General features: G+C 39.8%; 1 protein-coding gene across 1 annotated transcript; it reads right to left on the bottom strand.

Moving 5' to 3' along the window:
* On the bottom strand, nt 1-27,138 carry mfng (MFNG O-fucosylpeptide 3-beta-N-acetylglucosaminyltransferase). Its single transcript, XM_080518100.1, has 8 exons — nt 26,531-27,138; nt 17,527-17,572; nt 16,263-16,365; nt 12,176-12,329; nt 6,419-6,504; nt 3,933-4,098; nt 3,767-3,852; nt 1-979 (listed from the first exon to the last, which is right to left on the bottom strand). Exons 1-8 carry the CDS (start codon nt 26,888-26,890, stop codon nt 928-930), a joined length of 1,053 nt encoding a protein of 350 aa, XP_080374226.1. The 5' UTR covers nt 26,891-27,138; the 3' UTR covers nt 1-927.

Raw genomic sequence — 27,138 nt, 5'->3', positions numbered from 1 at the left:
TTCACAAATGTTTTGACTTCATCTCCATGGAAATGGGAGAAAATGCAAATTCTCAAAAACGCTTTGTCTTTTCTGGAACACTGCATCGGCGCCCCACGGCCGTGATGAGGAAGTTCCTCTGCACATCCCTGAGTAGATGGAGAGTAACAACAATGGTGGCTTCCAGAGTGGCATAACTCTCTGGAGGCCTAGTCGCAGCTGTGCAGGGCATCTATTTATTGCAGCTGCTATTGCATTTTCCCTTGTTTCCATGGACACAAAGTCCAAAAGATTTCAAATACCAAGTGTTTTTCCCTGTCGACACAGAATCTGAGCGTTTTCACCTTCAATGAGCGAGAGTTGTAATTCGTAGTCCAATCCAACAGATCAAGCTATTGTAGCTTGAATTATTGCTTCATATGCAAAAGAGTCAACCTCTCTGAGAAGGGTTGTTTTTTTTATTTCTCAGTTCATTGTTGATATTTTAGAAAACATTGCTTGTATCATGCTCAAAACAGGTTGTTTTGGGTTTTTTTCAAAAAACAACATAAATTCTCAGGAGAAACCAGTAAAATTTAATTTAACTTAAAGGTAGTTAGTAATATTCTTTAATGTAACAATTGATTGAATAGTAAACACATCAGACAAACAAAAGTGCCACCAAATGCACAAAAGTGGCTTCATTCATACAAAATCTGTCAATCTTGCAGATGAAATACTTCAACTGAAATTAAACTTTCATCACATATCAAGAATCACAGCTTAAGGGTAAAATTTCAACACAGATGAAAAAATTAATTTTTATTAATACCATATTTAAAGTCCTTCATACATCCCGTGCTGCAAGTGACTGATTGTCAGTGTTGACATTATTTTCTCTGGCAAAAATGTCCTTGATTGTGTTTAAAAAGCAGCAGTATGTCTTCATAAGTCTGGCTGGAGCCGCTCTCAGGGACACCAGCTGGTGAATGGATACAGCATGCAGTGGACAGTCTTGAACCTGTGGACAGCAAAAGCAACGACACATCATTCAAAAGCCCCTTGGTAGCCTCAGCTTGTAATATATCAAAGAGTTAATTCCCAGGGTAGTACTGAGGTCAGGCTTAATGCTTTCCGCAGAATCTCTGTGGTTCATCATTGTTGTTTTGTGCTAAAACCCTAATCTCAGCAGAGAGCAAAAATGTCTGACAAAGCCAAATGACATAATGGGCGTCATCTAATCCATGGTAATGACCATAATGATGGTAATGATCACACTCAAGTGTGGAAATTGCTGCCAACCACAGTCGAGCTCCCTGCCTGGTCTGTGTCTCAGAGACAAAGAGGTGAACATGTTGGTTAGAACAGCAAGGCTCAGCTGTCACACACTGGAGAAGAAACGCGGGACAAGGGGAAGAGCCACCTTCTCTATTTTGTATTTCAACAATAAAGTCTAATGTAAAAGATTAAGACGCAATGATATAGTGGTTTACACTGTTACGTAACTGACAGATGGTTCTGAGAAGGTCTGGCTTGAGCCTGGGCTTTCTCAAGGTCCTCTGGTTTTGTCCTCAAAATCCTAAACAGGGCAAAGTGGTATAGAACATGGATGGATGGATGGATGGAACTTACTTTCCATTTTCCTGCAATTCAGTCTTGACGGATGTAATGTAAGGCTGTCATCTTTTAAAGACACTTATGGCCAAAGTCCAACAACATCTATCAAATTGACTGATGATGAAGTATGAACTGTGTGTTTGTAAAATATTCCATTTTTAAAAAGGAATTCCTGAGGATGGCTTTTTTTTTTAGGACTGTTTCAACCTGCAACTAAAACTAGTCATCCGGAAGATGACATGAATAGATAAACAAAATTAAGATAATTAAATAGAAGAAAATTAAATACAGTCTTGCTGATGCAATCGTACAGAATCACACAGGTAAAATAAGGTGAATTTCATCTTTCTAAAAAAACAATCACCAAATCTGTGCTGTTGTTTCAAATCCATTCATGACGTAATACACGCAGTGTACTCAGACATCTTGTTGGTTGCAGTGTGTGCTTACAGTGACATTAAGTTATCTGTGACTTTGTACTGTCCTCTATCAGCAACAGCAGTGGCACAGCATAAAGCTTCAGCAGCTAAAAATAGCCCGCCAAGACTGTCTTAGACCATGAAGTATATAGATTTAAAACAGCAGTTTCATATTAATGGAATATTTAGGGTTTCGTTATGATTCTTTCACCTTCGGCGAGGATATTGAACATGAGCTTTTTAAATGAAAGCTGATGGTTTGTAATGGTGCAAATAAGAAATGTTGAGTATTCGGTCACTTTAAATCCTTGTCCTGAGACACTGTAGAGGCTTTTTTTTTTTTTTTACTGTCAAACAGCACCTAATTACTAGGGATGAAGGATTTGGCCCTTTTGTAGCATGTCATTGTCTCTCATCAATTCAGTCACTCATTAAATCCAGGTACAGGTTTAGAATATTAGAAAGGGAATTTCTCCATTCTTATTCAAATTAGAGCTCAAGTTTCAATTCAGAAGTAGAATATGATACTCATACCTACCATTTAATCTGAGTCTTATGACGAGATATATATATATATAGCTTAGGGCATTTATTTATGCCAAACGTATATAACACAAGACATATGAAAATGTAGAACAAGTAGATCTGATTTTTGAATACAAAACATTTTTGAAATGGAAGCGCAAATAAAAACAATGCATTTTTAATTGAAGCACATGCAAACGGGGCCTTAGTTTGAAACTTAAAGTAGTTGCCTTCTTTTATAACCTTCATACAAATTCCTGCTTTACAGAAATCTAGATTGGACCCATGGGGAGGAGCCAATAATGGAGAAAACTCTTTTTGACATGTATATCTACACATATTTGACATATATTTTTTTATGATCAGCCAAACATTTGACACACTGCTTTAAAACTGCTATGATGCTGAACTTGAGGAACTTGAAGGTGGGAGCTAGTTGAAACTCCACTGTACGGATAAGATCTTACAGATGAATCTGGGGAAAGATTGAAAACACAAATGCATCTGTAGTTCAAATGTGTAACATGAAATAGCTTTTATCTCTCAGAGTGGAGAGAAGCAGGATGAACTCGAGCTGTCATGTCTTCATCTCAGATCATGTGAGAAGCAAAGCTGCGAGTGAGGGATCTCAAAATGAAATGCCAGCAGCAAGCATGCATCTTATCACGCAACGCAGAGGGAAATCACTTCCCAAAGAAGCGCCTGTGGCCAGTCATACACAACAATCCACCAGAACATTATGACCAATAGCTACTGTTGGGTAGATCCAACTTTTGCTGAACAGAACAGCTCTGATTGGTCTCATCTATCACGCACATCCTTCAAATGCTCAAATCAATTTAGATATTGGAGATTTGGAAGCCGAGTCAACACCTCAAACTTATTTGGCGGTCCTCAAACTATTCTAGAATCAGTTTTGTTTTGTGAGAATGAGCTTCATTCTATTTATTGGGTTTATTTTGCCTGTTTATGGTTCTATTGTGTGGTTTTCCAAACCTGAATAGTATCATTGTGTAGGATACAGTGAGCAATACTGACTGAAGGGTGCCTCCTTGTGAAATGACACCTTCCTAATCATATGAATGAGGATCATTTCACACCCACACATCTGCCGCTTTGTGCACCAACCACGACGCCACGCAGCTGCTGACTGAAGCTTGAGTAGATATCAATGACATGATACACACTGAGCGACGATACCTCATTTACATCCCCTCATTTACGAATTAATGGAGTGTAAGGCCAACCTGGAGGGGTCATCCTCCTTGGAAAAGCTTCCTTTCACCTCGATGCTGTTCATCTTGTTCTCGAACAGCCCATAGCTCAGCGTCACCTGACGAAGGGAAAATGCTCACAGCCGTCAGGATAAGTGGATATTTTGTGTGCGCGTACATTTCATGTGTATGTCGCTACCTGTTGCGGGATGCTCCTGTGGCTAATGAGCAGCAAGTTTTCCAGGTGGGAGTGGAATAAAGGACAGTGGACCATGGAGATACCGAGTCTCCTTCCCACGATGAAGCCCACCGTACAGTCATCAGGTAGACGGATGGCAGCTGATGTCTCCTCAAAGCGAAATCCACTAAAACATATAAATGCTGCGTCAAAACTTAGGGCATTGTGTGGCGAATACCTACACAAAAGGACTGTAGATGATGGGCCGAACTCTCACTGTTAATGAGTCTTATCAGTCATAGTTTAATCATGTTTAGTATATATATATAGTATATAGTTTAGTGTGTGTATATATATATATATATAGTAAAGGCTTAGAGTAAAATCCTCGTGATCCACTGGGCAACATCGGGTTAACTCTGCTGGTCCAAAAGTCTCTGGTGATTAAGTTGCTGGTATTGTACAAACAGTCTTTCCCCTCCTCTTGATATTTTGTCAGAACCTACTTTACAGTCTATCTTCTTTTTGTCATAGTCATTAATATCAAATTATCTCCAAACCGCTGACGTTGTTTTTCCTCTCTAATCGACCTGCAGTTGGTGATGGTCCGAGTGCTCCATGCAGTATTTGACCTGATATTGGTATGAGTATCGGTGCATCCTGACTTCTTTAGCCAGAAAGCTTTTGCAAAACAGCTCTAAACCTACCTGACTGTTCCCCTTGAGGGACATATCTGGTGATTTTGCACGCTTTTTTTTATCCCATCACCATTTATTACACATACTTTGCTGCTGACCTTTATCAAATATTGTCGTAATTTTGGGGGGGATTGATTCCTCGCCACGTAGCCCGGAGCGGCCATTAGTCTCAGTTCCTTGAGAGCAGTATAAACACAAACTCGCAAAGACACAAAATCTACTTTTTAAAAGAATGGTGATTCATCACTTTTAACACTGCATCAGCATCTTTCTTTTTAAGCCATTTAGTTTTGCCATTGGGTATTTTAGTTGAAAAATGACACTTTCAACTGAGTTTGCACCTTGTTGAGCTTGAAAGTGAGATGGCAATCCTGCAAGTGAGATGTTATAAAATCCAGTTTTGTCATTGTGTTTCTTTTTCACTCGCTAAAGATTAAATTATTTAACAATGAAGTTAAGGACTGGAACACTTTGGGTTTCTCTACAAATAATTGAGCAGGATTGCATCTTCCAAAATGTGCAAATTTTGCCTTTTAGAAGTAGTGAGAGGATGATGGCCATTCTGAACACTGTATTACTGTGTCAAGTGCTTGCCTGTTAATTGAAATCAGACACATTCCTACAATTAATCCTCTTAAGTAAATCAGCCACCTTCTCTCTCGGCCATGATTTAGCCCTCGATTTGTGAGGATGAAATATTTTCTCCCTCTACAATGATTCCAGTTATCTGTCTGTTCTGTTTAATATACTGTAGGCAAAAAAAAAAAAAAACCCAAGTTAGTTTGTTTGGGGAGATTAATTACTCCATATCTCTCATCATTTTCTCCTTTCTAAGTAATTAGAGTTTTATTTTCATCCTGTTTGATTTTCACATCTTGCTTTTTAATTCAATAAAACTTTTATCATTTGATCTTATTAGTACTTTAATTGTTTATTGTTCATTTATCGTGTTCAATATATGCATCTTGGCGAGCGTCATGACTCTCAGTCCACATTCTCCTGGGGATTTATAATTTTATAGTTGCGAGTCACCCAGTATGAAAATCCAACTTGGTTGTCTTACAAGTTGTTACAGAAATAAATGAGAAAAATGTCTAAGTTGCAGTGCATAATCAACCTTACAATGCTACATGTATAGCATCTTCAGCAAGAGCGTGTTATTCCTTTTAACCTTTTAATTGGATCACAATAGGTTTGTGCATGTAACCATAGAGTGGTCCTTGCATCAGAGGGCCCCAACCACCGAACCGGTACCAGTACATGGATCATTTGGTACTGGGCCACAAAGAGAATAAAAACTTTTCTTTTGAAAATGTACATTGACATTTCCATTAGTCAGCATTGAATTTTATTTTGAAAACTGCTTCACTTCAGTCATCACTTCTGTCCCGTACTTGTCTCCTTCACAGTTTGTTGGGGTTTTTTTCATACATTGTCAAGCCCTCGTTAAGGCCTTTTCATATACCTTCCTGCTGGCCCATGCATAAATTATGTTGCTTAAAACACCTCTCGGTTTATAATCTGTTACCGCATCTGGACCACTTGATCACAGATGGTTATCACATCACGCACGACACGGATCTTGGTAATAAAGGTATTGGATTATTGAAGTAAGACTGTAGCAACCTGTGACTGCATGGCTCACGTATTTCTGGTGTACGTTAGTAGCAAGTAGCCAACATGAGGGCAATATGTGAGCATTATTCAAATTTGTGTAAACAGAAGTGCTTAAGAAACAAGTGTGCAACATTAAAGTCTGAACGACTTTGAGTTGTGAAAGAGAAGGGTAGTTTGATATACAGTAAATACCTTGCCCATGGCGCCATCTTGTCCGCCAGCCTTCGACTGAGACAGAAGCCTGCTCCTCCTGTGGCAAACCAGAACCGCACCTCCCTCTGACAGACACACACAAACACACACGGACAAATATTAAAGGACAAATTCACATAAATGCAAAAAACACAAACAAATTCCACCAAATAAAAATAAAAGAAAGTTTTTAACGTAATATTTTTCCAACAATACACTTTATGCATCAGTCAGTTGAGTATAAAAATCCTACATTGGTAACTTGCTGTGGTTGTTTGACATTACTGAGCACCATCTGCAGTGTAGTGTTGCACCACACAATGGAGTTGCAGGCCACAAGTTGCTACTGTTGGTTGTTTTTGTAACGAAACGCACACACGTGCACAGAGAACAATATGCTACAAACATAAACAATGAAGAGTACACAGAGATTTGTAGAGAAAAATGATGAAGATCAATTGCTATTATGTGTGATTCTCAATTATCAAGCTACCAAGTTTCTGGTGAATGTGGACTGCAAGTCACAGAGATGGAGTCTGAGCATTTTGGAAAAATTGTGCTTTTCGTGACTTCCAAGCACCATTGTTGCATCAACGGACAACCAAAATGCAATGACAGTTTTCCATTTTCACTTGAAAACATTGTCATGTAAACAGGCCTTAGTATGTAACAGACTCCCACAGCAATTGTTTGGTATAATGGAGGCCAATAATGGAGAGTTCAGCTTCTTTCAGCAGCATCAGCAGTTAATCCACAAATCTCTGTCCAGTCTGATCAAAGTTGGCAAAGTAATCATTGCCAAGGTAGGTGTATCTACTAATGCTCAGGTTTTCACAAAGGTGGCAATGAAAACATATTATCAAAGGAAGTTCACAGAAAGACGATGGTGCCATTAAAGTCAAAGCAGATATTCAATCAGTCATGTCCAACAGTAAAAGAAGAATGGAGTTTGGGGTTTTTTTTTGCATAGTAATTGTGGTTTAAATAATAGACCATCTTTATGTGACCTGAGAAGTGTAGCATTTTGCTAGGCCCACAGAATGGGTTAGGTTTGGACGATGGGGCTAAACTTTGGACTGACAGTGAAGACGGTGGGGTTGAAGTCCAAAGAGTATAAAAATCAGATTCCATTGAAATGAGCCCTTGCGGTTTCTGTGTAGTATATTGTATCTACAAAGGGCATCTAGTTCTGGGACTGAGAGGAAATCAGACTTTTCAGACTGAAAAGAAATGTCTTATCCATGTACAAATCAACCAACACATACAATAAAATGATAAGTGCGCATAAAATAATTAAGAACGCAAACATGCATCAAACTAAGTGACCAAATCTCTTCGTCGTATCTTAATTCATTGTTCTGCCTTTTTCTAAAGCAGCTTCTTATGAATACAATGTCTTTATCTCCAAACCCCTCGATTTATCAAGCTGCCCCTGTTGTACAAAGTGTAGAGATTTGTTACACCAGAAACATATTGTATTTCGTCTTTGTGCTCACCACAGAAAACAGATAAAGACTTTAAATGTACAGCAGGAGCTGTGACAACACAACTTATTAGTATAAGCAGGGATGTTTCTGGCCTTCACCCAAAAATATAGCTGTACATTTTGCCTTTTTTTTTTTCCCCATTTCTTCGAGGATGACTATTTTCTATGTTTGTTTTCCCCTCTTTATTTCTCAACTTTATGTTATCCTTTCCTTTTTTCTTTTAATTGCTTTTGCACCTCTGGACTTCTCTTTCCTCCTTTCCTTTTACCTTCCTCGAGATTGTTTTCCTCCCTTGTTGGTTGAGAGGCCACTGGCTTCCCTAAATCTCTTGAATTAAATTTTCTTTCCTTCCTGTCACTCCTCCCTTTTCTTATCGTCTTTCATTTGGCTCCTTCTTTTAAAAGTCTCTCCGGTTATTTGTTTCCTTCTAACCCTTTTCTTCCCATTCCTTTGCTTTCTCCCCCTCACCCCCTCCTCCTCATTCTCCTTGCGACAGTGACAGGAAATCGAAAAAGATAGGCAGTGAGATGTAAGAAAATGAGCCGAGGAGACAAAGAGGAGCCTGACGTTGGAGGTTTATCTTGCCTGTTTTTGTTTTCTCCATCCAAAAAGCAGCAACAGAGGGATGGAGGAAGGGAAGAAGAGAGTGCAAAAAAGAGGAGACAGGAAGCCAAGATTAATAAAGATCCATTTGTCACTGTAAATGAGTGTAATCACAGAGAAGACTGTGAAATGGGGGAGATGGAGAGAGTTGTGAGAGAGAGGGGGAGGATGGTGATTGTTCACCATTCATAGCTCTTTACGGGAATCAGGATGCACTTCAGCTCAATAGCTGCATTAATTCTGGGGGCTCAATGACACCATGCATGTACGCATGCACCTGTGCATGACTGCATGTGTATTCAAAAGGCAAATTCTTGGGAGCAATTCACACTTTGATTCATGCCTGTGAGTTCAGGCATGATAGGATGAAAATGATCACGAAGATGAAGGCGAGTAAAGCTTGTTATATGCTTGACATGGATGAGTTACATCGTTTTAACAGGCACAACCCTCGCGTGGAAATTTTTCCCTTTGCGCACCTCCAAATTTTATAAATAACACGGGACGCCGCCTCCCCCGGAGAAAGTGAAAGGATTTTTTTTTAAACTATAGAATATATGAATAAATTGTAATACTGACAAAATCTGTTTATGCCAATGAACTAACAATGGGTCCTGAACTGTATTCCCTTCATTTTCACCAGATAATCTTCAATTAAATAAAGGATTTCTTGAGTTCTCTCTCTCACTCTAGAAGCGATCTCACCAATTACTGATCTACACCATAGTGACTGACACAACACTAAACCAATCAGCGTCATTTCATGTCCAAGACTTGGGGCAGTGATTGGCTCAAAGTTCTTGTGTGTTTCTATGAGATGTTGAGATGAAGACAACAAGCGGTGAGTCTCTGATTATTAACTCTGTCACATCTCTTATAATTTACCATTTGAAAGGAGAAATTTGGCTGAAAAGCTGCAGATCAGGTTTAACTTTCTCCATTAGAGTTATTTTTAAATTCAGACAGAAATGTGTTAAGAATTTTGCAAATGTGCCCAGGTTTGTTAATGTTTATAAATGCTTAGATACGCTCATATTTATTAATGACTGAAAATCTAAGAGCATAAAAAAAGCTGTTTATTTTTCACTTCTTTTTTGAGGTTTCTTTCAAAGAATTCAAGAAAGCTGTGAACGATGAATTGATATGTTGTTTTGAAAATACACCTGATATACCTTTTGTTTTTTCCAAAACTCAGACGAACTATCATTTCAAGTAAACCATCTCCAAAACCCATTCATTTTCTAATAGGGACTAATTAAGTATGTTAATAAAAGAATCTTAATAAATGCTCTCTATTCACTAGCTGTTTAAAAGGACTAGGTTTCATCACTGGGGGCTTCTCTTGATCTAAAAAAGGCAGGATTGTTATAATGTGATTTATAAACACACTGTATTGGCTGAAATCGAATAATACTGAAGAGCCCCACCTAAGAAATGCATTACCAGGCGCCACTGTCCAAATGACTGCTGGATGGCTCATTGCCTAAAACTATGTGGAGATAACAGATTGTCTTCACATCATTTACATGGATGCAGCTTCATCAGCTCTGCAAAGTCTTTCACAGTGCTCATTGTTCTATCGCAAATTCCTGCCACCGTGATCTTTATGACCTGCTCCTGTGGCCTCTGCCGGATCAGGAGACACTGCACTGGCTTGCATATATCTACAAGGCCGTACTGAGTAAGCAACCCTCTTATCTGTGCCGCCTCATGTCTCCAGCCAGAAAGTGGGTACAAATCTCACTCATCACATCTGGTCCTGTTCAAAGTCTCCAAAATTCACTCAGAACCTGGTAAAAAAAAAAAAAAAAAACACACTGCACAGTGGTATTGGAACAATCTGCAAAAATCCCTTCAGCATTTAATCTCCCTGAGCAAATACTAAACTACTATTTTAATGGAGTATTTAATAGAAGAGTAATTGCTATTCTTGAATGAGACCTGAATGTTTTGAAGTTGCTGTAACTGAACATGAAGTGCAGAATGACATGTAATGGTTGTGACATAGGGAAGTCAATACAACTGTGTGTGTGTGTGTGTGTGTGTGTGTGTGTGTGTGTGTGTGTGTGTGTGTGTGTGTGTGTGTGTGTGTGTGTGTGTGTGTGTGTGTGTGTGTGTGTGTGTGTGTGTGTGTGTGTGTGTGTGTGTGTGTGTGTGTGTGTCAGTCTGATTACCATTCAATATCCCACCAAGAAACTTAATCAGTCATTGATTCTTGTGAACAAAAAAGTCATAGAGACGTTCCACATACATCCATCCACACACATTTACTAACTACGCTCCTCTTTATGGCTTCTTCAGCAGTGATGAGACCGAAAATAGAAAAGAGCGTAAAGTATGGATTTTGAGTGGTTAACCTGCCAGAGCAACATTGCGGCATAAAACCAATAGGAGCCCAGTTTTTACTGTTCATTCGCGTCTTTAGCATAGCAGAAGCCAGAAGGGGAAGACGAAGGAAAAACGGAAGAATTGATTGGACTGATAAACAGAGGCATTAAATGAAGGAGTAAAGTAAGAGACAAGTAGAAAAACTTTTCTGAAACCAATGTTGTGATGCTGTTTTCTGAATTTCTATTATCAATGTACAGGTATATGAGACAAAATGAGTCAAAAGACTGAGGCTCCAATTTCAGGTAAAAACAGAAAACGTTCATTGCATTTTGAGTGTTGATTTACATGACAACAGTTGTCAGAGCCACTGAAAACACAGCTTTTTGGAAGTGGCTCCTGAGGTGGAATGTTTTGAAAACCCCTCCTACACCGTGTAAACTGGGGAGAATGCAAGTCTTCTGAAACGCTGCTACGGCACATGTGCACCACAGCCATATTAAGTACTTCTTCTGCACATGTACGTGTGGATAGACGAAGGCCAGGACAATTGTGACTTAGCCCTCCCACCTCAGCCACAGACTGTTCTCTCTGCTGCCGTCACCACTGCCTGAAGGCAAACACAGAAAGAATGAGGAGCTTCTTCCCTCAGGCTGGCCACCTGCTGAACATGGCAGGATTACTACTGTAACACAACATTAGTATGGTCAAACTAATCTGTCTCACGATGGTCAAAACCCAGCTCACCTTCCCTATTATTGGGGAATAATATGTGAAATAATGTTTCAATTTTTATTATTATATTTGTATTACAGTCTGGAACAGGTGCTAAAAACATTTCACTGCACATCACAGGGCGTATAATTGTGTTTGAGACAAATGAAGAGCTTAATAATTAATGACAACAATGTTTGCCTCCAGAGTGTTAAGACTCACCGTCCATATTCTCCTGGGACTTGGTAGTTTAATCATTAGGAGTCACCTGTAATAGTAATCCAACTTACTCATCTGTCCATACAAATGTCTCTGTTCTCACCATTGTTAATGTTTATGGCATATTGTTCTCTGCGAGCATGCGTGTGTAGTTTCAATACAAGTACAACCAACAGCGCCAACTCACAGCATTGTGTACTAACTGCATTGTTTTCAGCATTTCAAACAATTCCATGCAAAAAAGATGTGTTTTCGCTTGAAAGTGTGCTATTGTGGTAAAAGGGTTAGGGTTAGCCATAAATTACCCAAATACAAAAAAAATAAAATAAAAATCAACCAAGCTTAAGTTCTTGAAGTTGAGCATCCCACAAATATGTTGAAGGAAATGAGCTTGGTAATATAGTACCGTTGCATTGCCTTCCAGCAGTTCGTGGGCAGTGATGGGCTTGTCTAGACTTGGCTTGCCCACATAGATGTCGCTATCCTGGGGGAAGGCCGAGAGCAGGGCGAGAAGAGCCTCCGGGTTCACATAGTTGTCATCGTCCACATGACAAAACCACCTGAGGAGCAACAGAGGGAAGGAGAGAAATGGGATGTAGTAAAACTGTAAATGTCTATGAATTAAAGAGTTTTCAAGTGAAAATGGTAAACTTCCATAGTGTTTTGTGTGTCCCTTTACAATGAAAACTGTGCTCGAAGACACTAAAAGTACAATTTTATGAAAATCATTCCCAAGATGGAACTTTTTGAAAACGTACCATATCCTGTTAGAAAACGCAACCTTATGAAAACACTGCTACTGTGCATGCCCACTGCAGCCATAGGAGAAAGTTCTTCCATTGCACAAGTAGATGGGCAATAACAACGTTTGTCTCCAGAGTATCTTGTCTCCCAGTCCATATTCTCATTCACAACCTGCCTACATTTTAGCCATACTTTCTGCCATGTGACAGATTTGGGCCTCGGTGCAGTTTTCAATAGCATACCCTCCCACCCCGCCCCGCTCCGACACATACTAGAACAGCGATTTTGTAGTTGAGAGTCGCCGTAATAACAATCCCAACTTCATCGTCTGTTCATAAGAATGTCTGTGTACACACCATTGTTAATGTTTATAGCGTATTGTCCCTTGCACGCATGCATGTGTGGTTTCATTACAACAACAAACAACAACACCCACTAATGACCCTACATTCTACCTATATCATTTCCAGTGTTGCTGCTGATTCCCTGTAACCAAAAATAAAACAAAAAACATTGTTTTCAAAATGGCAAAAGAAAGATACATGATAAACATTAACAATCTCATGATAAGATCGGGTTCAAAGTGCGATTATAGAGTGGAATAAATGTCTTTAGCATGTGGTTTTGAATACATCTTTGCTCAAGCGTGTGTTTTACTTAGTACAAATAAATGTTGTATTCTTTCTCAAATACAACACATCAATAATTAAGTTATGTTCTTTGAAATAAATTAAAGTAATTTTGCTGCACCAGCTGTGCAGCACTACTCATCACACAAATTACTCAAAACGCACTGCTTGTACCTTACAACATAGATTGGCCTGTCAGAGTCAGATGCTTCATAGAATCTGAACGTAATCAGTTCAGGAAGGAATTGAATAGAAAAGCCTGTGTATTAACTCATCTCCTGCTGTTTGTGTTTCCTTGACATCAGTCTTCACCTCTTGAAACCCAACAAACACAAAGCAAGAGCTTGATTTAGCAGGCAGAGTCTACTAAGAGACGGTCCATCTTGTAAACGCAGCCATTAAATTCAGGAGATAGGGATGTATTAAAACCACGCCGAGCGCCTGCAAGTCATACAGGTCTTGTGAAGTATGGAGACAGTCAAGGGCAACTTGGTTGGTGTTCCTACAGCTCATTGAGCTTGCCAAAGCAAGTGGGAATGGAAGCGATTATGTCAAGCATACTCAGATGGCCTTAGGATTGTATGTCATAGAATAATGCAGAGAAAAGGTGAAAATAGAGGAATCATTGCTTATACCATAAAATAATCTTAAATTGTCTGGTAGGGTTTGTTGGCAACACATAAAAGATTATATATAACTGGATTACAGTGACATTGTGTGTAACACAGTGGTTCGGAGAAAGGAAAGTGAGCTGTCTAAGGAGATTGGGGGGAATGAGCTCGACAAGCATGTTATTGGTAAAAGGCTACACGATCATCCCCAGGAGGCTTTATTTTTATTTCAGTCCTTGAGATTGTAGCAACAAAACTGGGAGCAAGGAATCATATCAAGCCAAGAGCTCATGGAAACCTCTGAAGAGATGCGAGCTCAAACTCCAAGGTCATCATCAGAGCCTTGTGTGACAGCAGGTTTCCTACAAGAAAGAGAAACATAGGGCAAAAAATGGCAGAATGGAAATAGTTTAAATGCATAATGAGGAGCCACAGTGCTCCTGGGAGAATGTCCTTGGACAGACAAGACAAAGCTGGAGCTTTTTGGCGAGTCACATCGGCTCTAGTCCCAGACATGAGAGAGGAAGCTTTCCAAGAAAAGAGCACTGCACCTGCTGTGTAACATGGGGAGGAGGCGTCGGTTATGTTTCGGGGCTGTTTTGATGCATCTGGCAGAGGGTGGCTTAAATCAGTGCGGGACGAAATGAAAGTCTCAAGGCTGTGCAGGAATCCTTGGAGTGAAATGTGGCGGCCAGAAATGGGAGAGCTCCTTCTAAGTCACAAGCCAAAAGAGAAACAACCTCAAACACAACAGCTGAAATCACCCAAGTATGTGTTGCGTTAATGTGAGGGCTTTTCTGAGCTCTGATCCGAATCCTTTTACACGCCTATGGAGAGCGCTGAAATATGCAGTCGGCAAAAAGTGCCCTCACAGTTTGGTCTGGAATAAAAGGCACAAGTTACCTGTAGTGCAAAATACAGAAGACAGTGCTCACATCGGAAGGTTCTGAGATAAAGATTTTGAATGTTTTATCACAGCTTGATGCTCCTTTTTATTCTCCGTATATCCTTTTGTCCTTATAGCAATTCTCAATGTATTTTACTGTGTGTGTGAGAGAGCTGTTTGATTTCTTCTGCCGTCCTAATGGCTGGATATGATGTCAGGGCCTCACTCCAAAGCAAACTCAGCTCCACTGTCGACATCAGAGTCCAAATTTCAAAAGCTGCTGATAGCGAACTGGAGAGCTGCCTCGCATTAATGGCAGCCCAACAACATGAACGGCCTCCTTCCAAACCAAACAGCCCCGTTTCCCTCTTCAGGGAGACTTCACTGCTACTGGGAGATTTCTGAGTGGTCCTTGGCATCAAATTGAAAAGACACTTTCATTTTCTCTCCCATCCTAATAATCCTAAACATGTTTGTCACACGCCAAATGCAAGCTGATGAGTTGCATTAGCTTATTTTTGTTGTTGTTGTATTTTTGCATTGATTAAAGAAATATAAAACATATTGCCAAATATAGTTTTTCGAAAGCTGGTGTTGTCAGCTCAAGTCTATGTCTGGGGAAAAACAGAGGGTTGGTATGATCAAAATCAATTAAACTTAGTTTTTTCAACAACTGCTGCCAATATTGCCTTCTAATCCTAATATTATCGCACTGGAGAAGAAAACCCATCCAGTGAAATAGAGGCAAGAATATGAGATGAGTGGATTTGATTATAATGAGGATGAATGCCCCATTTACACATTTCCAAGTGAAAATTCAAAAGTTCTCTTGCGTTTTTGGTGTCCGATAACAAGACTGCTACTGAGAACTGAGCTTTTTGAAAACATTTAAACTCTGTCTCCCTGTCAATGCTATATGGTATTGCCATATAAATACGCAAACTTTCTGAAATGAAAACGCATTGAAATGTTGCCCTGTAAACTGGTCGTTATATTTTCCAGTTCTGGTGAACCTGTGTGAACCGTAGTCTTGATTTCCTGTCCTTAATTGACAGCAGTGACACCAGATGTGGCTCCTAAGGTGGAACTTTTCGAAAACGCTCCTACTTCGTGAAAACAGAGGATTTTCTTTTTTTCCAAAGATGCTCCAAACTCCACCTCTGTGGAAATGGGGAAAACGCCACTTTTCTGAGATGCTGCTACTGCGCGTGCGCACTGTTGTGGACGATTCTGGTTTAAACAAAGAGTGAAGTTTCAACTGAGGTCCAACACTAATATGCATGTTTTAACAAGGAAAAAATCAGATTTTCGGGTGATAACACCATAAAAAGGTATAGAAGTTTGCATGGATGGACAAAACTCATCGATAGTTGTCCATTATGAATTACTTGTGAATGATTTCTTAAATCTTTTACCATGTCCTTTCAAGTAAAACCTTTGGTCAATGAACACGATGTCGACATGATAAGATAATCCTCAATCACCAAACACTTCCTCCATAGCTTTCTGCTCTCCCTGCTGCTGTGGAACCACCGGGTTCACTGTATCATTCAAGCTTAGAATCTTAATCCGATCTATAATTCAGAGTTGACGGTGTGACATGTGAACCGTTATCTGTCTCACCTCTTGTTGGAGGCCATGAAACCGTCATACTCTGCAGACATCTTGCAGGACAGAGCCTGCTGACTGTGGTCTGACTGGCAGTCTGTTACCACCATGTTATAACCTGGAGAGAGGAAGAAAAAGAGAGATTTCATTCCGTTTATACCCACAGTTGTTGAAGATGGTTTGGTTTCATAAAATAATGAATACCGGTATGTGTTTTTATAGGCCTCTTTCTACATAGCAGCTTCTTAATGAACAAGTGGAAATAGAATGTGTGATTTTGGCGTGACAAACCAACCCATGAAAGGGACGAATCCGAAAAAAACTAAAAACAAGTTAATCGAGTTATAATTGCTTTGATTCTTCTGGTCACGTCATTCATGACATTTTGGACCCTGACTGCAAGTTATTGCTCCCATTCACCCGCCACCATTTTCACTGATGTGGGGTAATAACGTCCAACCTCCAGTCTGAGTTTAAATTGACCGCTCATCAGTTGTGCATTTGGCAAGCTGGAATGAGAAGCCTGTTTGAATCGAAAATCAAATGCTTCCAATTTTACCATAAACGTTGAGTGGTCAATCTGTAACAGCATCATTTAGAGCCGCATTGCATTCAGAATGCTGATTTGCACCAACAGTATGCACGGAGGAATGTTTGAGGCCCAAATCACCACATATCTGAGAGCACACAAGCAGATATATTCCTAAAGTGTTCACAGCTCATGTGCACTGGAGCACTTTTTAGTTGGTATCGCATGACTACATTTTATCAATCAACAACACACAATGCAAAAACAAAACATATTACTAAATTTCACTATCACCACCTGAAAAACATCACAAACTCGTAGGCTTGATTACTGCCACAGGTCTTCACAGGTTGTTTCTGCCATTCCCGTGGAAAAACGCATTTTCAAAATGCTGCCGTGTAAACGCAAAACTTTTCTGAAAAGAAAACGCAAAAACAAAGTTTTGAAAGTGCACATGTGGTGAGAATGTCTTTGTTAAATAAATAATTGTGTAAACTCTTAACTGTCTCAGGTCTGTTGTTCTTAAGCCAGCCACAGTTTAGGGACATGAATATGAACATGAAAAGAATATAGAGAAAAAATATCTCACATTCTAAAGCACAAGGAAAAGGTGATTGTGTCCACTTTCAATCATCAAAAAAAGGGAACCAAAAAGGATGCGTCTGCACTCTGTTGGTCATTTTAATCCTCATCTAAATGTGACAAACAGACTCATTCATTCTGTGAATGAGATTTGAGTTTGCTGCTTACCTTCAGAACTTAAGTCCTCATCCTCCGTGTCTGTGAAAATGAACGTCTGCAAACAAAAGAAAAATAATTGGATTTAACGAACACTGGTTTTGATTATGCTGCATCCGTCGCCTTCTCCACATCTGTAACAAATTGTGCTGAAAGCTCACTCATTAGGGAAGGAACACGCACACACACACACACACAGACAGACACATTCACAAACACACACATTGATGAAAATACACACCCGTGCATCATGCACTCGTGGGATCAATATCATTTTGGAGGGAGCAAATTGAATGTGACAAAAACAAGGTTTCCCGCTGTGAGCTAAAACAATGAGTCACCACACGCACATACGCGCACACACACAGACACACACACACACACACACACACACACACACCACGTGCACGCACACGCACACACTTATGGTCAAAGGAGTATAGATAGATAGATAGATAGATAGATAGATAGATAGATAGATAGATAGATAGAAAGATAGATAGATAGATAGATAGATAGTGACATCTGGTGGTTTGAGATTGTAAATGAATCCATGGAGCTCAAAAAATGTGATTATTTTTTCCACAAGCTATGTCATTAAGCAAAAATAATTTCAGTACCTAGTAGTGGCAGATTGTAAGATTAATTGCGTGATGACAGCTGCTAATCATAACACTATTGGACAATAAACAACAAAGGATAGTAATCTAATATTGTCAGATTTATTTGGAAAGATGCTTCAAGCTCTTTGGTTTTTTTTTTGTTGTTCCTCCTCCCTGAAGATCTATTTTTAAATTTTCCAAGCAGAGCAGAAAAACCTCCTCTTGCACCTTCCGCTTGCATCTTTGCAGCACATGAGTCACTGACACCAGGGAGCCATGCACAAGGGGCGTGGAGGAGCAACTCTTGCATCACATTCCTTGTCCACGGGGTTCCCTCGAGCTGCACCGCGCTGTGTTCGATTCTCTCTGCCAGTAAAGCACTTCGTGACCTCAGAGTCGGACATGACAGGGGAATAAAAGGGAGATGATACATGTGCCATGAGTCTGTTGATGAGCTTTATATAGATGTCACCTTTGACAGGGAAGATAGTCTTGTTTGAGTTTGCATATGGAATGTGAGGGAAGGATTTTCCCACCGTAAAGCAAACACTAAATGACGCGTGTGTGCTTACATGACATAAGAGATGTGTCTGACTGAAGACTCTGTTAAAAAAAAAAAAGCAAATCCCAAGGGATTCCAATCATGTATATCTAATTCAATCACATATATTTCATTCAATATGTTTGAAAATTGCTTGTAAAAAGAAACTTTAATTTTACCACTTCACTGATATTCTATAATCGCATTATCTTGCCTATTACTCACTTACAATAATGTCCAGCACTTGTTTGTCTCGTCTTTTCATGTATTTGCAGAATATTTTCCATTTGTACATGGTTACTTTGTTACATTGTTAATAATTTACATGTCCATCAACTGTTTTCAAATCAAATCAAATTGTGTTTTTTGGAATGACTGTTGTCGGCTTTGTGCAACAGAGAATACTAATCTGGGCTTCAACATATATGAGACTATAAAAGGACAATCTGCTCAATCTGCTAAACTCTTTCATGAAATACATAAAAGTATCAGTTTATTTTGCATGGTCAATTTAAATATGTTGACACTTCAGTGTGTAAGAGGCTGCAGGTGGTGCAGTGATCAGTGCTCTCGCCTCACAGCAAGAATCGCATGGGGTCAAATAGATTTCTGTGAGGAGTTTGCATGTTACTGGCTACGTGTGTGTGGGTTTCCTCTAGTTACTCCAGCCTCTCACGATCTAAAAGCAGTATAGAGGATGAATGAATGAAATATGGTATGTAAGAAAAGAAAAAACTTGAAGTTTTTCTCACTGTGGCCACAAGAGAGCAGCAAATATACTGGTTTCTCCAGGTGTGTGTGTGTGTGTGTGTGTGTGTGTGTGTGTGTGTGTGTGTGTGTGTGTGTGTGTGTGTGTGTGTGTGTGTGTGTGTGTGTGTGTGTGTGTGTGTGTGTGTGTGTGTGTGTGTGTGTGTGTGTGTGTCCTTCAGATTGTCATATAATGCACAGTTAGAAAAATCTGCTGATTTCCCCCTAAAGTCAACATGGTCACTGTTGTCAAGGAGCCAAATTGTGATCAGGCACTTTTATAAACAGAATTGAAGAGAATTATAGCAGCAAATTTGAAGTAAATGACACATTGTGTGTCTTAGATTTTAAGCAATCATGAAGAGATTTGAACGAAATACTTAATAGTACAGAGATAAATAGTTTATATGGTGGGGTTATGTAGGGCCACCAGGTCATTCAATATGTGGAAGCTCAACTCGAGAGAGATCCTTAACTCAAATGAACACAACGATACGTGACATCTCTTGGGATGACCAAAGCATCATGAATGCGTCATCCGGAATACCCTCAATGGGGCTCTGAATTCACTTGGGGGATTCTCATCAGGGATGGTGTTGGGTAGAAGGCCAATTAGTGCTCTAACGTTTAGTGACTTGACTCTGAGAAGTTACTTCTTGAGAGCAAGAAATATAAGCAAAGTCAAGCTGTTCTGGTGAGACGGATGTGGGGTCTAACTGGTTCACAATGATTGGTGTCACTTAAACAGTCAGAGGAGAGACACATCATTCGCAACCTAATGTTTATTGATGTGTATAATTAGCCCCACCTGCTCTGTATTGTGTGATCCCACAGAAAAGCTCCAGTGGCACAAAAACCTAAAGCTTCTCCAATAGAAAGTAGTCAGGACACCCAGTCCCTCACACGGTACAATGAACAAACCAGCGTTAGAATCGGACCATGGGGAAATGGTCTATTCTGGATGTATTGAGGTTTCCCGATGTGCGTGTTTGAATAAATATGTCGGCACCACGCTCTGTGTGTCTCTCTAAGTCGCTGAGTGACTTATACTGAAAATGTTCTCTCGTCTGCATTTCGAGCTGTAATTATTGTTTCATTGCACTAATTCAGGTGATTCATCAAGCCTTCATACTCTCTCATACTCACACACTGACACTAAACACCCTCTAAATCTTCACTCTGGTCATTTCAATAACGACAGCGCTCTTCCCTCCTTCACTCGTCCTCCCAAAGGACCCTTTTCCTCGCCCCCTCCATGTCGTCTTTCCATCATTTAAGGACGAGTAATGAGATACCTGGATCAAGCCTCCTCTCCACTATCACCACGACAACTGCTGCCACCTACGCCACTAAATCCCCTCGAGAAGGAAGGCGCCGTCGCAATTAGTTTCCTCTCCTCTGGCCATAACTCAGACGAAACTGCCGACACTGAAATCAGCCAACCCGCGCTGAGGAACTAAAATGGCGGCGCCGAAGATCGTCGCGGCTCGTAAACAGAGTTTGCGAGGACGTTTCATGGAGGTCGGGCAGGGATGTATAAATCTCGACTTGTTTTTTACACTGTTAATGGGCTATTAAGTGAGATTTGTACGACCCTGTTACAGAAAATGACTGCTATATATCTCAATAAGGAATCTGATCAATATTTTTGTGATTTCTGAGGTTCTGCTTCTTGTACGTAACTCTGTCGAAAGCAAAAAGAAAAATCTTAAACTTTTCTTACTTAAGAAGATTTTATTACTTGTTTGTTGGCGGTACACGTGGTTTAAAGGGGACACTGAACCGACACAAGAAGCTTGTACTCTATAAAAAGATCTCTTTGGTTATCAGGTGGGAATCGAGTTTCAACTGTATTTCATCTCGTTGGTCTCACAACCCCTCCAGGAGTATGGACAGTCGCTCCCCTCGGGCCACGTCTCAATGTTACTACACAGCTCAACCAACACTCTACAAGTCTTCAACCAGCCCACGCTCTGGCTATTCCAACTTCTCCAGCAATGCAACATGTCATACACCCTGAACGAGAAAACCACATCGAAATTAAAGGCCAAACGATACTGGCCACTGAAAGAAGCAGAACACATGAACTGAAAGATGGGCGATGAAACCGCCAACCTTGGAAATGGAAGACAATCGGCTCTGCCGACTGAAACCCAGCAGGTCATCGAATTCAACCTTTTAAACCAATTTTTCTTTCTGGTTGATGTGGTAAAGCAATGTTGTCGTACAATCATAAGGTTGCAGGTTTGATCCCCAATCTTGCCATGTACATATGCTGAAGTGATCTTGAACAAGAAACTAAGACCCTGTTGATATGACAACGTTTTCAAATGAAAACGGAAAACTTTCGTTGCATTTTGGGTGTTTCGTTACACAATAAAGGTGTTCAGAGCCACTGAAAAGGCAACTTTTTGAAAGCAACTCCCAAGGCAAAACTCTTAGACTCTTAGACTCTATTAAAATGCAACTTTTCTAACATTCTCTGACTTCATCTCCCTTGAAATGGGAAAATGCAACTTTTTGAAAGTGCTCCATATAGATGGGCAATAGCAGTAACAACAACACCAACTTGTGGTCCAACATGCTAACTACAAATTGCAAATACAATTGCAATATGAATTTGCAATTGTTGCTGTCACTGATATTGGACCGACAAGAATGTTTAACACGACAAAGATAAATAGTGCTTCTTAAATCAATGTTATTCCTTTTTATTCTGCAGAAGTAGAGGGAAAATAATTAACATGTCTCTCCTCATCTCATAAAACAAGTGAAAACATGTTGAGGATTTCACTTGTTTGCTTGTTTTGGGTTTTTTTTTTAAGAAATTGAAGTGCCATTTGTCAAACGAAATACAGAATCAAATGAAATTCTTCTTGACAGGTATTGATCAACTCTTCCTGATGAACTGTGCCAAACTGTGGAGTCCTGCAGTGACTTTAGGAGGTGGGACATCCAGCAGAGCCATAACTCTGACATACCATTATTCAGAAGAGGCTGTTCGCTGGAGATAACTGCTCAGAGACGTTCGTGCTCCTTAACTCTGCCAGAAAAGTTTGAGGGATTTCAGCAAATAGTCAGAAAGCGAAAGTTTCACTCAGAACGTTATCTAAAACGGCAGTAAGAACAGCCTTCACAGCTCTAACTATCGCCATAGAACCATGTCAGCAGAGGAAGGCGCCACCTTGACATGAAATGTTTCAACATTGAGTGCCGTAAAATCTTTAACAAGAATTTTAACCACTGTGAGAAAAAGAAAAAAGTTCAATTCAAGCACATCTACTGCAAGATTTATGTGAATTTTAGCAGCTAAAATAAAGGGGTCCCATATTATTTAGTTTTTCAACAATTTCACACAGGTGTCAGAGGTCCAACAACATTGTATTTTTCCAAATCCAGCTTTGGTCCTGAATTTCATCCAGTCTAAAAGTCCCTCTACTGAGCTCTAATGAGGACAGGCTTTTTCTGTGTCTTGAACGGATGACCCATCTGGAGCAGCCATACAGAGACGCCCTCAGGGGGGAGCTGGTTGGGACAGAGGGTCTTGCTCAAGGACCCACGGTACATGTTTTTGGCAACTGTGGGAGGAAACCACAGAACCCAGAGGAAACCCATGCACACAGAAAGGCCCCAGCTGGATTTGAACCAGCGCCTTCTCACTGTTACTGTTAGATTTTCATATGATACAGAATGTATTTATTCATATCGATAATCTTTATAAGTTTTCATTTACTTGTAGGAGGGTCAAAGTGAGTATCCATTACCAGAGGGAGTGGTTATTTCCCCACATGATGTCATAAAGGGAAAATGTCCAATTTGCCTGTGTGAGCACACGTTCGCTAAAAAACTGGAGCAAGCAAGTGAGAGACGTGACAGACTTTCTTCACTTCTGGGGCCTCGTACACCCGCTATGAGGACACATCACTGTTGGAAAATAATCATCAAGTGAATTTTGCATAACATGAGACCTTTCCTGCAATATATTGTAGCATGCCAACATGCTAAATATATTGGTAGACGAAGATAAAATAGTTAGAGTTAAATCTGTTGGCGCAATGATGATGACATTTGCATTACAAGTGGCCAACTTTTAACCTATCAGCATGATTTAAATGTTTCTTCGGGTGTCAGATCATATCTCATCAGCAACAGAGAATTATAGGAGGAAGTTCAAAGTGAGGTGATCATGTCGGATATCAACAAAATACATTTTGCATGAAGCACATACAGTTTCTGTCCTGTTACAAGCCGCGAAGACATGAGATGCCATATTTTGTAACAATGAAAAACCTTTTCTTGACCGTGTTGTGGGTGTTTATGTAAGTGAGATGAAATTCTGCAATCAACTTCTCCGCTTCCTGTTCTATGAGCAGCTTCCGTTTCAGTATTGTTGAAAGAGTCGCAGCACGGCGGCTGTTTCCCCTCGGCCCAGACAACCTGCCTGCACTGCTTCCTGTGTGTGTGTGTGTGTGTGTGTGTGTGTGTGTGTGTGTGTGTGTGTGTGTGTGTGTGTGTGTGTGTGTGTGTGTGTGTGTGTGTGTGTGTGTGTGTGTGTGTGTGTGTGTGTGTGTGTGTGTGTGTGTGTGTGTGTGTGTGTGTGTGTGTGTGTGTGTGCATTTGGTATATACTTCCATCTTTACTCATGTGTTCAGATCTTTGAATATCGCCTTAACTTTGTGCCTTAAATATATCAGCTGACCGAGTTACAGAGGAATCGAAAAGGAACACGTGCGTGTTTTTGCTGTGAAAGAGGAAGAGACTTTCAGATATGTTCCTCTTTCACTCTGAGATTAATCTTTTTCATTAAAATAAGCAAACTCTCAGCCACGTGAAGCAGAAATGAAGTTAGGCGATCCAAGACTGGGGTTCTGTCAAGAACTAAAGCATCCACACAATTCACAATACACATTTCATCATTTTTTGATGGGTGTTATTTCTAGTGATCTAACATTCACTCTCTCACTCACGCTCACAACATTTCAGATTTATTGATCCAGAGATCAACTCATAACTGATTGCACTGGCCAGGTTGGGATATTCAGATCAAAGACGCTGAAGAAAAAGCCAAATCATGCTTTTGACAGACAATGTGTATCTTGATTCCGCAAAGCCTCACAGATAAGTTAAATGTCAATGAGAGAGACAGATGGAAAAGACAGATTTTCTTCAGCAGATCTTCAAACTGTCGTTCCTGCTATTAAAGCAAGTGTAAACACTGGATTAACATGCTTGTACTGTCTCTGTTCCTACACCTGATCCTCTTGTCTTGGATTATGTGCAGTAAGAGCTGTTAAAGTAACATTCAAGGCTTTCTTACAGGTTTTTTTTTACCCCACCTTCTTTTATTTGAATAAATGATCAAACCATTATTAAATCCTGAGGCAATTCCAAAGACAGACGGAAAATCAGTAGATCAGACACACAGCACTCAGTATGAAAGCTGTTAATTCAGAGATTCTGAGCCTGAAAGTATCTATGAGGGAATCTTCTTAAACTCAACCATTTTCGATCCAGTCCACCAAACCACCACGTAAAAATCTTTAAGAGTCTCGAAGAAAACATTGAGGTTTTTTTTAAACAAATTTCTTAACAGTAGCTCTCAAACAAGCCTCAAAGTCATGCCGTCAGGGTGAAGTTGTAACAACGTGCTTAATTCAGCATCTACAGGAAACATTTTTTTGACATTTCACTGTATTTTGCAACTTGAGGTTTCATTAAAATTGGCTTCATGTTGAGACTGTACTCATTTTCATCAGGTATACTCTGTGCCACAACAAAGAAAAACTTCAAAGTTAAATCTAAAGGTTAAAGTTGCACTATTTTACCGATCCGGTAACTCAAGATGAAATTGGGTGGTATGTGGCACCTGAAATATACTAACTTTAATGTTCTTGCATTAAAGAAAGTCCTCATTTTGGGTGTATTTGATTGTGCCAGTCCCTTATATAAACTGTGCATGTTTGACAATGTTCATTTCACTGAATTGTGAATGACTAATCAATCAAAAAATGTAAATGATAATAAAATCACACTTTAAATATTTAAAACACACCCCTCAGTCTAATAGCAGCAGTTAATGAAAGTCAATAAAAACCCAGATGTACAAAATCCAACAGGTGATTGACAAAGAACCACTTCATTCAAATATATAAAGAAACACATTGAGAAAATAATCAGAGATATGTTCACTGACTTTCAAAACTAATGAACATCCACAGATTTACTTATTGGTGCATGTTTCTTCCTCTGATCAATCTTTGTTATAACTTGTCTCAGTCTCCTCATGTTCATAAATGTGATTGCAATTATTAAGCAAGTTTGCATTAAGTCGCCTGTAGAATTTGTCGAACTTGCCTTCATTTTTTGATCTTTGGGTTTTATGCATTTATTGATTCTGTTGACGACCGGAGAGTCTATCTCCTGGCACATGTGCAGAAGGACTATTTACTACCATGGTGAACCTGCGCAGTAATCCATCAGGACACGTAGTCCAAACATTTTCAAAAAGTTGCGTTTTCACTTGAAAACAGTGTTCTGTAAAGGGAGCCTGAGTATCCTCAAACCAGGGGCTGAGATTGAAAGAGGGCACCATCCCTAATCTGCAGCGCCATCCAATTCTCATAAAATAATAATTATTGTGCAAAAGCATCAACTTCTCATGAAGTAATTTGAACAGAAAATGTTGGATTCATTTATATCCTTGGACTTGCTTTAATGAAATTTTTTTTTAAAGCTCTTGCTACTTAAAGAAACAGGGGAAAGAAAACAAATAATAAAAAAAAAAAAACATGTTTAAGAGAACAGGGGAACCAAGAGGAGACCTGATAATGAAGCCACAAATATGAATTGCATAACAGAAGCCAGATGAAGAGATTAATACACAAAGTGGGCAGTTAAAAAGTTTATTTGTATCAGTACTCTAAATATTAACGGCTGACGTTATGGATGTGAAGCTCCCCTGGGTGTGCAAACGTTCCCTCTAATAAATCAATGTATTTTATTTTATATTTAATTATATTCTGCTGTAAATATGAGGGTTGGTTTCTTTTGGTTGTCTGTTTTGTTTTTTGCAGGTTTGGAATGAGTCCAGAAGATGGACGTTGGCGTTAAAAAAAAAACCACTCACATGCGTTTTGGTCCTGGAGATCCAAGTCTCCAAAAGCAGTGTCAGTCGCGTCTGGTGGAACCTGCCGGTGGTTTTTACGGCGATGTAGATGTCCTCTTGCTTCAATTTAGGCTGTGTGACCGGGGCGACACTTACAAGGGGGCCCCGGTCCCCGTGCGTAAAATGCGCATCGTTTCCATCGCCCCCGGAGGTGGACGAAGGATTGCCGATGGAGCGGAGGAGCGCGCCGGAGGACGGTGGCTGCTTCACCACAACCAGTTTGTTAAGGCTGCTGGTGCGCAGCTGGAAATCCACGTAGAGAATAATGAAGAAGGTGAAAATCAACACGGGAAACTTCCGACGAATCCATCTCGTATACATTGTAGTTAAAAAAAAAAAAAAAAAGTTAAATCCGCTTTAAAAACTCGCCTTTGCTCTCCTCATTTCTACTTATAGCGGTTCCGCTTCCGTCTTTATTTCTAAGTTACAGTTCGTTGTTAATCGATCTAAGAAATCTCGCCAGTTTAGAACGATTATTATCATTATTTTAGTCATAAATAAAGGTAGTTTGGATAAATCTGCCGGGCTTAAGGAGACGCATTTTCTCTCAATTTCTGCGTAAAAGTCAC

Source organism: Blennius ocellaris (assembly GCF_963422515.1).
Source record: "Blennius ocellaris genome assembly, chromosome: 3".
Taxonomy (NCBI): Eukaryota; Metazoa; Chordata; class Actinopteri; order Blenniiformes; family Blenniidae; genus Blennius; species Blennius ocellaris.
This window is presented reverse-complemented; position numbering and strand designations above follow the sequence as displayed.

What these genes read in the sequence shown, in the direction of transcription:
- mfng (XM_080518100.1), bottom strand. Translation starts at nt 26,890, where the DNA reads ATGTATACGAGATGGATTCGTCGGAAGTTTCCCGTGTTGATTTTCACC. An exon ending in TTCATGGCCTCCAACAAGAG is followed by an intron (nt 12,330 to 16,262) that starts GTGAGACAGATA and finishes GTTGCTCCTCAG; the next exon opens with GTGGTTTTGTCATGTGGACG. An exon ending in TGCTGGAAGGCAATGCAACG is followed by an intron (nt 6,505 to 12,175) that starts GTACTATATTAC and finishes TGTGTCTGTCAG; the next exon opens with AGGGAGGTGCGGTTCTGGTT.